The sequence below is a fragment of the Melanostigma gelatinosum genome (assembly GCF_949748355.1).
Source record: "Melanostigma gelatinosum genome assembly, chromosome: 6".
Taxonomy (NCBI): Eukaryota; Metazoa; Chordata; class Actinopteri; order Perciformes; family Zoarcidae; genus Melanostigma; species Melanostigma gelatinosum.
The window spans coordinates 18,188,632-18,204,212 of NC_136639.1; the positions used below are offsets into that span (position 1 = coordinate 18,188,632).

The following is a 15,581-nucleotide window of genomic DNA, read 5'->3' on the forward strand; positions in this document are numbered from 1 at the left end:
CTATACTATGACTTTTTTCGACACGCTATACAATGACTTTTTTCTGAAAAAAAATGTTTATACTTTTTTCGACATACTATACAATGACTTTTTTTGACATTTTCATGACTTTATTGACGAAATGCATTGTAAATGAAAAAATAAATGCATAGACTCAATTAGAATTTAACTTTTGTTTTGCTGTGTAAAATTGCATCCACTGTGTGTCTGCATTATGAGAGGACAAGGCAAGAGAGTTAAAGAATGCACTACTTGGATTCAAATATTCCTGTAAATGCAGTGGTTAAGTACATGATCCAAAATTGTTTTATTAAAGTTCACAATTCTTCTATAAATATTACTAACAGCTGCAAGAAATAGCCTAACAGGCTTCATAACTGTGATTGGTGATTTTAAACCATTTCAATTCTCCCCCTGATTTCTTTCATGAATGGCACACAGCTTACCTTACTTTCCCCCCCCCCATTTGATTTCAACACGGATTTGTTGTTCACAATATAGCATTCTCAGGGAAAAAATAGGGTTTGTCCCCTCAGGTTCAGTATTGCCATGCTGTTTAGCCTTTTTTTCCTCTCTGCCATGCTCTGGTCCCAAACAATCTGAAACTTGATACAGTGCGTTTGTGGCGTTATGTCATTGTGCATGCAGAATTGTCAAAACACATTGAAAATGGAACCGATTGTCCCAGAGGCATGCAATTCCAAGGAACCAGACAACTAATCCCATCCATACGTTTCGGACCTCACAGTAGATGCTGCCATGTTGCCGTCATATGAGAGAAATTAAAGTTTCAAACCATTATATCTGTAGAAATAAGCCACCATAGGCACTACACATTTTCAGCATTGCTTATAAATATAATTTATTAATTGTCTTAAAAATTCTTTCTTACACTTTGTACAGAAAACAGTTAGAGGAAATAGAGAGGCGAGCATTCAGCAAGATTAAGCAAGATTCATGAAGCGTGCCAGAATTAGCAAAAGTGGACCATCACCACCCCACACTAACTAAATCAAATCACCCCTGATAGTAAAATAAAAATGCACTTACAAGCACAGCTCTAGTTATAGACTGCTATCATGATAACCAATGCCAAGTTTGCATAGTAGACACTGCTTTTACAAAAAAAGAAAGAAACATACAAACTAGTATCTAACTGGACTGCTCTTTTTTATATTCTCAAATTTGCCAAATATAGCTGACAGTACACAACTGTACATATTGTGAATACAAAATATTTTTTACATCATTTGTTATCTTAACACTACCGGTACCTTCTTCATTTTCACATCAAGAAGGATCACCTTCTGGAAGCCTAACATTTGCCATCCTCGTGTGAAAACTCAACTTTTCTGTCCTGCTGGTAAACTGTAGACTAACAACATGCCAAGGATCACATCGTGGTTACGCTGTAACTTGTAACTTCCATTTCTTAACAAATCCTCTACTTGCACACGTTTCATCAGTTGTCATTTGATGTTGTGTTCTGCACTTGAGTTAATAATAAGAGATGTTGATGATCACATTGTATATGAATGAGACACTGTCATGAACTTTGGGTTGATATTTTCTGCTGAAATATACTGATGACTTGATGTTTTAGGCTTTAATCCTGAAAACTTATAGAAATCTGTGGTTACATTTGAAAACATACAAAACATCCACTCTGTCATTTGACCTTACACCTTTTCGAATTCGGTTAATTGGGCTGTCCGAAATGAAAAGATTTTGAGGCCTGCATGCCTTCTACGTCTGGTTTTACATCAAAACAAGAGGTCAGATTTCTTTCCTCCCATATTTATGGGGAATCAATGTGTCCAATTATTGTCTCAAAGTTTTCTTTTGTGCGGACAGCTGCAAGATGACAACAAAGATCACAAAGATGTAAAGAACACAGTCTTTGCCTTCTCTGTGTTCTTTACAATATCCTCCTCAGTATCTCCTACATACCTGATGTTCCGTTTCATATGCCGTCTCTCCGTAGTTCGGAGCAGAATCTTAACTCCAGATTTTTTTATATTCCCTTAGAGCTGAAAGTAAATTTTGTCCATCTAGATGGTGAATAGATTTCCCGTCCTCAGGGGGCATCTGACAGCCCTTAAAGTCACTACAAATAAGGCTGTTTTTCCTCCCTCAAAGCTGGCTTGTTGGAGTTTAATCATTCAGTGAGACACTGTTGACCCGTGTCTACACAAACATTTGAAAGCCAGCCCTGCTCCACAATATGTTCTGCAAAACACAAATATATTACACATCATTTTACATACAGTAGGCCCCTTGAGTTGGTATTTTCAGATTTAGCTTTAAATTGCAACTTTTTCGACAAATACACCACGAGTTGGAATGTGAGTCGCAGACAGAACATTGTTTTTAGATAAAGGGCAAATAACTGATGAGTTACATACAGTTCACACCTATAACAACATTAATATGGCAAGAAAAAGAATGTGAATGTAAATAACACAAAAATGACCACTGAACAAAAATATTATGATATTAAAAAGGTCATTAGAATGAACATGATAATAATGTATTTACACATTTCAGACAGAATGTAAATGCTATTCTCCAAAAGCCACTGGATGGTGCTAGTGACCACGATCAAGTCACGGTGGTGACCACAATTGAATTCACACGTGGCCTGACGGCAGACAACACAACTGACATCCTGTGATGAGAGCCAAACATATTGTCAGAAATACATATTCGTAGGCTATATATATTGTAGTAAATTAAAATATGATTGAAAAAAATCAGTATGTTGCGTACATTTAGCGGTAATGAATGATATCAGTTGTATGCAACTCACTATCACATAATACTATGGTAGTTTGTATATCAGCGTGTTTAAAAACACTCGTGTTTTATCTTTTACTTCATCCCTGTTTGCTTCCTTTCAGTTTTCTCTGAGTTGGACCCTGTCCAGAAACAAGCCGTGACAGTCTGTCAGAGACACTCCTCGGATTGAGGTTGTGGTTAACCAGATGTGGTATAGCCATGGCTGGAATTCCCCATCCTGCGTCTGCGCTATAGAGCCTCATCCAAACTACTCCTCTTTGGGGAGGAATGGAGCAGAAGCAACACAAGTTAACACTTGATTTTACTGAAGGAATGCATTTGTCACTTGAAGATCCTGGTGAACGCACCAACAACTACAGAAATGGTTTTACAGTTTCTTTAATTTACCTGAATAAAAATATACCATTTTAAAATGAGTAAAAACTGATTCCAATAAAACAAACATATTATGGACGATGTGTGATAATGCAGCTGACAGTCTGCCTCTTTGCCCTGTTTATCTGTTTATCCTAGGTGGAATCTTGAATATACCTCTAAACAGACAGTTTTACAAGTCTGTCACAATCATACACTGCTGAAAACGGAAAACAAGAAAGAGGCGTTTACTTGAATCCATCAGGAGTGTTGTCACCTTTGGACTGTGTTTTTAATAAGATCATCAGAGGCACAAGTTAAAGGCAAATGGACAGCAAGTTCAGTTGCCCTTTGACTTCGTACTTCTTGACTTCCTGTGACCTGGAGGACTTCATATCTAAATGCATATTGGAGGTAAGCCACAAACTCGATACTTAATATAACACAAATTTAAACATCCCTTATCATGTCAGCATAAAAAGGGGAAAGATGTGGTCTCAGTCTTGTTTCTGGTCAGGACCCTTGATTGACAGTCACTGTGTAGCAAATGACACACTGTTAGCGGGAAACGATCCACACATATGGACAGCAGAATACACAGAGCTTTCCCTAGGAAACGATATAAAGACAAGAAACTGTACTGGCAAAACGAGTACAGCCATGGCTCACAAGTGAGGGATCGCCTCTTTAGCTCCCCTCTCTCATTATCCGTTCTCCATCCTGTTTGTACAGAGGATCACCTGCGGCTTCTTCCATCACTCCATGTTTACGTCCTGCCTCCCTTTTGTAATCAGCTTATCCTCTCCCTTAGTTTACTCTCGTCTTGCTAACGAGTCTCGTCTCTGACTCACTCCCTCTTTTTCCTCACTCGAACTTCTCCTATTCGTTTGTAATCAGTTTAGCTTCCCTCCCTTTATGATTCTGTTCCATTCCTATAGAGGGTTTGCAAGGTCAGTACCTCCATTGCTTCTTTTCTCTGCTTCTCTTTGTTCAGTATAAAGTAACAACAAGAAAACAACGAGTATTACACCAGACGTGTGTATGTTTTGTTTGTTCCTGATAGACTGTGTTTGTGTTGTGGGTTGGGTTCTGTCTCCGTCGGTCACACAGCGCACTGAAACGTTGCTCTAATTAACACACAAAGATACACGCATAGTTTCTAGCACCAGCTCGAGCATCTCTCGTCTGTTACCGTGTAGGCATGATTACCGTGGTGTTAACCCGGTGCTCAATCACCACGGCTCAGTCATCTAATTCGTTCGTTGCTCTCGCTGCGGTATCAACCGTCGAGAATTTAGCTTGTCGTCGTCTCCGGAGTTCTGTCATTGTCACGGTAACCACAATGCCTCAGCAGTGTTCCGTTGTCATGGAGGCAAAGCTACCGTCATGGCGACCCATCTCTTCCAGCACGGCGGCCAGTTCATTGAGGTCTCCATCCGGGAAGTGCTGGGACTCCCACAGGTCCAGGATCACACCTGTCGGACTGGACTTGGTGGCAAAGTAGTTCAGGTACCTGGAGACATTGAGGAGGGCAGAGGGACACGATACATGGTCAAATGTTGAATTCTCTCACCCTGTCAGCGCTAACTGTCTTACAGATACAATGCTCTGGGTCCTGGAGCTTCGTCAGGCATCACATTTAAAATATGAAACAACATCATACTAAAGCCATGATACTATATCAATAATAAAGTCCATTGAATACAAATAAAAATAGAAACATATATATAATATAACATTGAAATAAAATACAATAATATATATATATAATAAACTATTAATGAAAAGTGAACCATTTCTACTGTTATCAATTATAAATGAAATGTAATGACCATTGATGAATTTTACCTGATGTGACTGCTCTCTTGAGGACTTTTGTGCAACGGTATTGAAAGTACCCGATATGACAATACAGCACACAATAAAACAACGACATGTAAAGAAAAATGAATTGAGCGGAGGACTTTTTATGAATTAAATGTGAGAGGTGAATACTTTTTTAGAAAATGTGCCATCATGTATGTTCAATTTAAACGTTTTTTAATGAATCAAATGAATGATTTGAAATAAGAATTTTATACAGAATAGATGTATTCTGCAGTTGCATTACAGCACACAAATGTGCCAACAGGTCCATCGGGAGAACAGTTTTCATAGGAACAGTAAATTCTAAAGCTGTCGACAGTCAAGTACACAATGGTTGCAGAGGAAAAGTCTGATGCTGAGCCATCTGTGACAAAGATCTCAATGCTGCCTTAAAGTGAAAAAGCCATCCGATTTGAGTCCTTTGGGGATAAAGAGGAGCCTCTCTGTTCCTCTGTAATCCTGTGATTGTATTGTGGGCACACTCTGGTACTGTTTAAACACAACCAGAGACTGAATGTCTGTCTCTACTCACGCAGTTTATTTTTGTTCCTCTCAAATATCCAATAAGCTATTTTCATAACTTTCTTTATTACTTTGTTTCTTTCTTTCTCACTTCAGTCTCAGCCTCAATCTGTCTGCAGTATGTGATAAGGTGCATCCCGCTGTTAAGTGAACTCAACGGCGGAGATCCACCTTTTTATCTGTCTGTCAGACATATAAACACAAGTCATGTGAGGAGAGATGGATGTGACGGCAAGGAATGAGTTACACTTTGAACTCAAACAGACATGACGTGGCAGATACAAGACCAGAGAGGATAAAAGATGGTATTTCCATGTTATCATGTTCCCTTTGAAGAGTCGCTTTTAGCATAAATGTGGTAGTAAACAACAATTTGGCTCGCTGTCCATCTTTTACAAATTATCAGGATTTTTTTGGATGCCCACACCATCATGAACTGGCTGCCTGTTGCGACAATGAGGTCCACTTGTGCCCAATTATCCTCTGAATAGCTGCTGGTAAATGAGTCAGATGCAAATGGCCAATTGTATCTTTCCTATCTGGGTTCATGGGAGTTTACTCAAACTCTACAGGGACGCAGGTTTGAAGTAATGAAGTGTGTCGAAATTGTGGCCAGTGTGCAGATTCGTTGTGCACTTTTGTTGAGAGTAGCTATTCTCTCTGTGCTCTAAACTGTAGAGTACAGATGATTAAGCAATGTTTTTCGTGATATATATATATATATCACGAAAAGACCATCAATCACACACAATCAACATGCTCATCAGTGTGATTATGTCTCTTGTATCTTTTAGTCCGAAGGAAAAAAAATAGGTAATTTAATAAGATGAATCAGATGAATGATTCATCTCTGAACTGAATTGTATTGATTCACTGATTTGTAGCCTTGTGTACGTTTACCATGTTTGTCTTGGTGTCTGTGTTGATTGTACTGTGTGTCGAGATGGATGCCTCGCCTTCTATTGCAAACCAAGTCTACCTACGGGTACAAATAAAAGTAACCCTGAACCTGAACTGCAAACGTCTTCTGTTATTGAAGAGGTCACAGGCCACCCTGATGAGCTATTTCATTTGAGGAGAGTATTTTTCTGATTGTATGCTATTCAAAACTAAGCAAAATGCATAAGGGAGGCAAAGAGGAAAAAAATGATACAAACTGTGTGTGTGTGTGTCACCTGTCAAGGTTGAGTTTGTGTGCCAGCATCCTCCAGTCATTGCCTCTGGTCTGCGGTGCATCTAGACTGCCACACAGCTTCTGTCTGATGGATAAAGGAATGCGGAAGGCATTGGGTCCCACTAAGGTTGTGATATTACTGGCTGGGTCCATCAAGGACGTGTCTATGCACTGGACGTCCTGGAAAGTGTGGGAAGACCGAAAGAAACTGGTCAATTGTCGGTTAAAGGAAAACAATTACGAGTTACATGAACTTTTTTTTAAAGTTCAGGCATACTGATGTGTACAGTGTAACTTCTTCAGTAGAGACACAGGAGAAAAGGGATGAATCGATTGGCGAGATACTGCAAAGCCTCAACATTTAAATATGGATCATGATGTGCATCTATGTGGTAACATTGGCAAAGATAACTTCATCGTATTTGATTTCAAATAGGTCTCTATCTCAGTCCTGGCAAAGGATTCTGCTCGTCTCTCTGCAGCTTTCGCCGTGACCGATTACAAATAAGTCTACTAATTAATACAAGAGTCAAACAAATATAAAGATCTGCTTCCAATGCACTCTCTCTCTCTCTCTCTCTCTGCTCTCAATGTCGCTCTCTGTCTCTTTCTAAACCTTCATCGCATTAATCTGCCACTCCTGGGCTGAAAGGAGGCAGCGGCCTAATGAATGTGGCTTGGCAGAAGGAAACAACAACTGCCACTGTTGATGTGAATGATTACTATTTACTGTGTCTACTTAGCCCCAATTTACAGCAGAAAGCTCTCTGCTGCTGAAGAGTGAGTGATTGATCCAAAGGGACATTTCTGTTTTTCTTAAAAAAACAACAGATGCTTTAAACCTGTTTTACTTTTTTATTGATCAACTTGCAGGATGCTGCCGGCTGGTTAATTGAGGGTCTTACAGTGTTTTAAATAGCGCATCAATGATGAGACGCTATTCGGTTCTAAGTATCATACCTGCCAAACATCCAATGTGATTATAGTATTGTAACATTAGGTATGGCCTCTTTGAAATTAATTACAGCTGATCACTTCACAAAATACTTCAATATGTCATTGCCCAAATAGAGGCCCTACTGTTTGCTGTGTACATGTTACAAGCCACAGCTCTGCCCCTCATAAGGCTGTTATTATTTAACTGGTTCTACACGTTTCAGTCTCATTTGTTTCAAGTACAAAATATGTGCAAACCTATGTGCTGCTGCAACTGCTCCTCTATTTGCAGTCAAAAATCAACTTACCTGGTTAAACAAGGGTTAAATAATTCTAAAGTGCAACGCTGTCACCCATGAACACCATGGGAGAATTCAAAGCACCGACATTCCAAGAGAACTGACTGACCTTCGACCAAAACTGTTCACACATGGACACAGACGCACACATTCAGTGACTTTGTGGTTACATGGACTCAAACTCAAAGACGAGTTATTCCGCTTGTGTTATGTGACCTCTAGCCCCCAGTATGAATGATTGAACAGAGTCACATAGCAGGAGCCCTGACTGTCTGACGGATGGAAGAAAACTTTGTGACTTTATAAGATCTTATATACGGGAATGGAGAAGTTAGAAGAAGCAACCTCTTTTTTTGCCCGTGTGACTGTGTTAATCTTTTAGTATGTATCGCTGTCCCCTCATCATGTCCTAGGCCAGTGTGAGTTAAAGTTTCTCTTCTGCGGTTTTGTTGCGTACGCAGCCAATGAACAGTGTCTACATTTTGCTGTGTGCACGTGGATCTCTACAAACTTACCTCCTCTAATGTGTTGCTGAGCTGAAAGATCTGTCCCTCCCCTTCCACCTGCCGTACACACAGTTTGCAGCTGATCTCTGTGGTGGCGGGGCTCAGTCTCTCCAGGGTAAAGGTGCAGTGAAGAGTTCTCTGACTGCCACTCCACACCTGGTAGAATGGGATCTCCTGGAAAAAGCATTCATAATATTCATGTTTTTTTAACGCAAATGTTCAGGCAGGAACCAATTTTATAATCTTAGTAAATCGTATTGTTACTGGGAATTCATCAAAGCTTAATGCACAGAATGAAGACCAACACTGAGCCGTATCGCTATTTTGGCAGAAATGTACATTCGCAAAAAGGCTAACTGTAGTTTATCCTTGTTTGGCTAAAGGTTGGTGGTACTATAAACTGTGATATTTGCTGTGGGTGTGACGATCATTGACGACACTCTGTATATTGCAACGGGTACCTTCAAGTGTTCATGTATGTGCATATCCCTCTCACCTGATACTTGGCGATGAGTTTGCTCTTCCAGTGTGTGTGCGGCACATCGTGGATCGACAGTCTCAGATTGTGTGTGCTGTCTTTAAAGTTCAGGGTCTTTGGCTCATCCAGCAGCTTCCCTCCCATCTGTGTCTCCATCTGAAGAACCTCCTACACAAAACCCCACAAAGAAAACAACCGTTTATTTTTCATACAGTATTATAGACTGCAAAAAGCCTTTCTTTATCTTGCATAATAACTGCAGACAACGCCGAATGTTTCCGTGAAGTACGCAGCACCGTGAAACACTTGAAACTCCTGAACGTTTCCCTGAAGATGCCATCACAGAGCTCTGTAGTTCCCTGAATTTCAGGAAAGCTTAGCTCTGCTAATTGCACTCAACTGGGAGAGACATTAAGATGCTCAATAAAAACCTCGATTAATAATGCACCACCAGTCAAAGTACTGCTGTGGTGAGATGTGGGAAATCATATGTACAACAGTAAATGACTTATATTGGTTCAGAAGATGACCTCAATACATTTCACTTCTGAAAATAATACCCAAAGAAGTAATCATTGACTTATTGATTATTTAAGATAAGCAGCCAAGTTTTGTGTTTTCCATCACCACAACAATCACAACTTTTTCTTCTGCACTCCCTTTACTAGTTGTAAGGATACTACCAATATTACCTAACTCGGGATAGATTAAAAAGCTGATGCACTGAACTTAATGTGGATTTTTGTATCTTAGATTTCATGAAATGGGTAATAAAACCGGTTAATGTAAAACTGATACTTCCCATTTCATGTCTTTGTCCATTTTGAGAACCAAAGGAAGCAGCATATCTTACTGTGCTGTGCTGCAGCTGTTTCAATAACACATTGCACACACAGTCCTGTGGGAGTTTTTGCTCATGCTTTTTAAATTGACTTCTGTATATCAAGTTAGCCCACACCAACAGAGTACTAAGACAGTATCTGTGTCCTACAGATGCATGATGGTAAACACACACATATTGATAACATCAAAAATACTTACAGGCTCATGAACTGCACACAAACAATTAAAAGGATTAAAGGAACACAAACATTCCAACTTACTGATGGAAGAATAAGTTATCAGTATGACTTCTGATGCCTCCTGCAACCTTTGCAAAATAATCAATAGTTCCTTCCCATCATCTTCCTACGCGGCAGCTCTACAGTAGACATACAGCGGAGACTTCCCCTTTAAAACGCAAACCGATCAATTATACTACACAGAGTCTCCATCATTAAAAAGTCCACCTCTGAGCTTTATTTTCAAGCTACAATTGCTTGTTTGAAATGGTAAAACGGAGTGTGGGCTGATGTTTGTGTGAGCATGTACATGGCTTTTTTGGCACACTGACACTTGACTTATCATTGCATGCATAAATTACCAATGTTAAGCTCCCGTATCAGATGGTCCCTCCAGTGTTTGAATTTGAATTCTCAAGCGCCGGTATTCTGACACTGCTTGACCCTGTTTTGTTTACTGCTTCTCACCTCCAGAGAACTAGAGGTGAGAAAACCTCACTTGTGACTCTAGATAATCACCCCTATTCAAGCTATAATATATTGTATTTCTAATGCAAATTACCACACACGTGTTACAGCATGCGTGGCACAAGAGAGAGAGAAAAATCCCTCAGATGACGAAGGAACACAACTAAACAATCAGACTAATATATCCATATATATCCATCATATGTACAGTATATGTGTGTGTGTGTTCATATAGGTTCATTCAAGGGAGGAAATATATTAAAAAGCAACTGAAGAAAATAAGTATTGGATTTGATTCATCTAGTTCCAGTACTTTACCTTGAGTGCATCCTGTGTGTCGTCCAGACAATAGATCCTGATATGATAGTCCAAAGTTGTGCAGGATACGGGTCCAAAAACAGCAAGTTTGAGCCTCTTGGCGGCTGCCTTGCAGATTGACTGGCCCACCAGGCAGTAAGTTCCCAGTGTCTCTGTTAGGATGTGACATGCCTCCAAGTCCATCTGCACATAGCAGGGGGTGGTGAAGTTTTCCTCTCCTACCACAACCACATCCTGTAAGAATCACACACACACACACACACACACACACACACACACACACACACACACACACACACACACACACACACACACACACACACACACACACACACACACACACACACACACACACACACAATTTTAGACTTCCAGAGTGTCACACTGGGTCTATGATGGGTGGCTGAGACTGGAATATTGTAAACTTACCATGTGAGCCGTCACTCATCCCAACTGAAGAGATATCTAGAGCTTTCAACCTTTCAAAACCAAGTATTTTCTAGTATTCGTGATTATATATTTGTGAGTATAGCCTGCCTGTATTTTGATCTCTTTCCTTTTGCTATCAAAGCAAACTTTACATTTCCCGGATTTATTTCACATTAAATGAGGTGCTTAATCCACTACCTGTGTGACAACAGCATTTCTGTTCAAACAACACACGGTCATCAGCATAATGATGAGTATAACAAAACTAAGTTCTTGTGCTCATAGAGAAACGGTGGAAATGTTGACTGTCCTCGATGTACAAATAAATGTTCCCTTTTTTTTTGGAAACTATATTTGTCTGTGCAGACTGCTGTTGGTGAGTCCTGGGCATTATTTGTGGGATTAAGTCACATTCTATCTGGTAACATAACACAACTGGACCTGCATTTGGAGCCATTTCCACTAATGCAAACAAGCCCTGAATAAACAGGCTGTGGTTTCTAACTGGTGAATTCCCCTGTTGTTGTAAACGCAATGCCATGACTGATGGTGTGTAGAGATGTGCTCCCTGTATAGAAATCACCGTTCAGCAGAAGAAAGGCCAAATGCAAACGTTAGGATCATTTTTGGCCTTGTGGATCTTTTCAATAAGACATGAACCATTTGCGACTCTTCTTGTTATTCCAGTAATTCATCTTAGAAAACCAGTTCCTAGATTTTTAATTCCCCACATTGTGTATTCCTTTGTTCTTGTTTGAGACACGAAGTTGAAATGTAAATGCATGTCTGGTAGTTCCTAATATGACTTCTCAAAGTATATCAAGGTGACCAGTAAAATACAAACCCCTTGTTTAGAGCTGCCGTGTGAAGTATGTCCGACCCCACTGTGATGATCTACTGGCTGTTGCTCATATCATTTTTCCCAGCTCTCTCACAGTCGGAGTTATCGTAAATCTATACGGCTCTTTGGGTTCAGTGATAATGCACAGCTCCTTTTCATTTAAGTGCAGAATCTTCAAGTAGTCGTGCACATCTCCAAGTTTGCGTGCGTGAGTAATTGTGTGTACACGTCTGTGGATGCACATTTGGTGCAGCATGGATCTGTACTACGCGCACATGTGTGATACAAATATTGAGTTTTGTCCCAACAGATGAGCGAGCCAAATCAATACAAATAGGTAGGAAAGCAATATGGTATGAATCTGTTATTACTGGTAATCACAACCGTAGCTGCTCCCCCCTGATGTGAGGGGAATTCAATTACCTTCCTCTCCCTTTTTTGGGGAAATATTTCTGATGGGAAATGGATGTTCTCCTGCAATAAGAGAAAAACAAATCGACTTCCTGATGAAATTCCACTTTTCATTTCTCCCGTCTTTACCCACTCTGCACCCAACCCCTTGTCTCTCCCTTTCTCTATCCCTCCCTCCCTCCCTCTCTCTCACACACACACACACGAAAGAACACACACACACAGGATCATATGCATGGTTAATTGTGCAGAGACATTGTGTTGAGCTGTGATAAGCAACAGAAGACAGCATACGGGGGCCTTGTAGACACAGTGATGCTGCAAGACAGCCTTATCACCCACACCCACACACAAGGATACACACCCGTACACACGCACGGACACAGAGAAACATGCATGGAATGCAGTCACGCACACACAGAAAGAGACTGCTGAGGTAGGGACTTCATGCTGAGAGACACGGGAGGAGGGAGAGGGAGGAGGGTAGAAAAAAGGAGGGCTAGAAACATAAGAAGAAAGATGACAGAAAAGGAGGATGGCAGGAGCATAACAAATTGCTTCTGATAGGAGTCTTCAAGCCCCTGCTTGTCGACTAGCCTGTAGGCACTTTGTGTTTACTGAATTTTCTCTCCTTTCATTTCTTTTCCTCTCTCTCCCTTACCGCATGCGTGTATGTGTATTGGAGGCTGTCGAAAAGACGATAATGTACACGTGCGTGCATGTGTTAACATGCTGCGTGTAGCCATGCTGTGTACATGACTGTGTATGAATGATCTGGCTGTGCAGGTGTTTATTTTGCATAAATGCATTGAATACATTGATACTAAGCTGCTGTGTGTGTAGATGTGTGCGCATCTGAATGTTTTGGTCACAAAGTGACAGCTATTCTCTCTGGAGGTTAAAACTGTGGGATTCAAAAGTTGCACATTATACGTATAGCTCACTCGAAAAAAGACCCAAGTGTTGAACACTCACCTCCCACTCTCCCATGGCCAGTTGGTTCTTCAGCTGTATGAGCCAGTCTTCCTGGACATTATCAGCACAGTGGTGGATGGTGAGGATCACTGGTCTGGTCAGCAGGGCTCCTGGAGGTCCACAACTCACCACTGGGCTCAGCACTGTCTGGATGTCCTCTACCGGTGGTCTGGAGAAGACAAATTACATCCAGGTGGGATGATTCTTTAGAAAAGAGCGACAGGAGGGCCGCACTGTAGGCGACCAGGTAAAGTGAGCGTCAACCGCATGAAGCTGTACTGATTTGTACTGCGGTTTGTTTTTCACAATGTTCATACACGGAAAAACTCAGCGAGCAAAATAGAGAAGTCAGGTGAACAGTTAGATTACAGGAAGATCGACTGTCTTTGAGTTGATGAGAATATCATTGAATAAAACATAGAAGAGCATCAGAGGATGATCGGTGTAGTCAGCAGGGCTTCAGTTGGGCCTCAGCTGGAGTCAGTAGTTCACAGCTCATGGGCAGCAAATAAATGAGTACTTACCACAAGCTCTTCTGTTGTTGTTTTTTTTACAGTGAATTCAAGTATTAGAACGCGAAGCCATCGCAAATTAAAGTATATTACAGTACAGCAACAGAGTACTGTTCATTAGTAAATTGAAAAGTGAACCCAGGTTCTTCAACAATTGTTTGCAATTGTGTTTCCCTGTGTAATCCATTTTCTCGTCATTTTCCTCCCTCATGTTGCTGAAGATATTTATTGACTGGGAATAAAGCCCATACGGAAAGAAGAGTGATTTTTTCTCGAGCCCACTTTGTGTGTGTGTGTGGGGGGGGGGGGGTAACTAATCCCTAGCAGTGTTATCGATTCGGCGGATGAAGCTCATTATTGACTCGTGATGGGTTCGCATGAATAGGAGAAGTTATTAACAGATAAAAACTGTAACAGCACCCTTTGACGAACCAAAATGCAGGGGCCACCACCTAATGAATTACAGTGCAACTGATGTGTAAGGTTATGTATCTTTTATCATACGGAGAACACAGATGTTGTGGTGTCTGTACGAGAAAACTGACACCTAAAGGTTGGATCCTGATGAGCTAAACCACAGGATTCTGGCTTGCCAATTGTTGGTGAGTCACGTCAATGTAGCTATGTGATTTTTGCTAGCCAGCTATTGCCTGTGAGGAAGACAGAGGACAGAGAGCTCACTGCAGGGGGCCTCATTTTTATTGACGTTATTGATCGGGGAGATGCTGGAATGGATGCATGGGATAGAATACATGAACCGAACTGTAACAAGTGTCCTAAAGCTAGGGTCTTGTAGAGACAGGAAAGAGTTGATTCACCCAAATGATTAGCTCTTACCCCTTGTGGTATATTGAGCCCAGCTGATGGCTGGCTACTGGTTTTATTTTCTCTGTTTTTGAGATTGCTGTTTCTGAATATTTTGCCGCCACCCAAGGCAAGGCAAGGCAAGGCAAGTTTGTTTGTATAGCACATTTCAACAACAAGGTAATTCAAAGTGCTTCACATAAAACCATTAAAAGCATCAAAACATAAGGCAAAAGAAAAGGAGATTTAAAAACAATTAAAGAAACAGTGTAAGAAATAAAATTCAGTAGTAAAAAGTAAAGGAGATTTAAAACATACATTGAAACAATAATTGATGTCTCCCTGAGACATTACGCTGCACGCAATCAACCATACACTGCGGCAATTCTGCAATTACTCGCACACAAACCACGTCTGGAAAAGACCCACAATACTATGAAGGTGAATTGCATTCAGCTTGTAGTGCTAACAGCATTACATAACTATATTGAAATTAAGGAAAAGCACGTGTGTCCTTCCAGAAACAGTGTCCTTGTTACTTTAGATAATGCACGAACCTTCTATCAAACAGTTATGAATGGAACTATTCAGCAGTGTAAACAGGACACTACTGTTTTCATTATTATTCTCAAAAGGGACAAACACAAAACATCCAGCGCCATTGTATTGGGGTGGATGGAGAAATCTCAGTCACAGATATCTGAAAACCAAATGTAAAAAAAAAACATATGCATGGGCTTAATACTACTATATAAGAAAATGTTGTTGTTTTTTTGCACAAACACAGCTTAACCATTTACCTCGACAGTGAGTGGTGAAGACACACAT

The 15,581-nt window shown here is 40.5% G+C and overlaps 1 protein-coding gene across 2 annotated transcripts in view; it reads right to left on the minus strand.

The window, feature by feature from the left end:
- Positions 1 to 730: 730 nt before the first annotated feature.
- The window catches only part of unc5ca (unc-5 netrin receptor Ca), a gene marked incomplete at its 5' end in the record, with an annotated part of 181,060 nt that continues 166,209 nt past the window's right edge, over positions 731 to 15,581 (minus strand). For both annotated transcript variants that reach the window (XM_079271094.1, XM_079271093.1), the window contains 6 exons: positions 731 to 4,666; positions 6,717 to 6,895; positions 8,466 to 8,630; positions 8,953 to 9,102; positions 10,782 to 11,015; positions 13,438 to 13,606. In XM_079271094.1, coding sequence (XP_079127220.1) covers positions 4,501 to 4,666; positions 6,717 to 6,895; positions 8,466 to 8,630; positions 8,953 to 9,102; positions 10,782 to 11,015; positions 13,438 to 13,606 — 1,063 coding nt within the window. In that variant the 3' untranslated portion in view covers positions 731 to 4,500. The remainder of the gene's footprint in view (positions 4,667 to 6,716; positions 6,896 to 8,465; positions 8,631 to 8,952; positions 9,103 to 10,781; positions 11,016 to 13,437; positions 13,607 to 15,581) is intronic.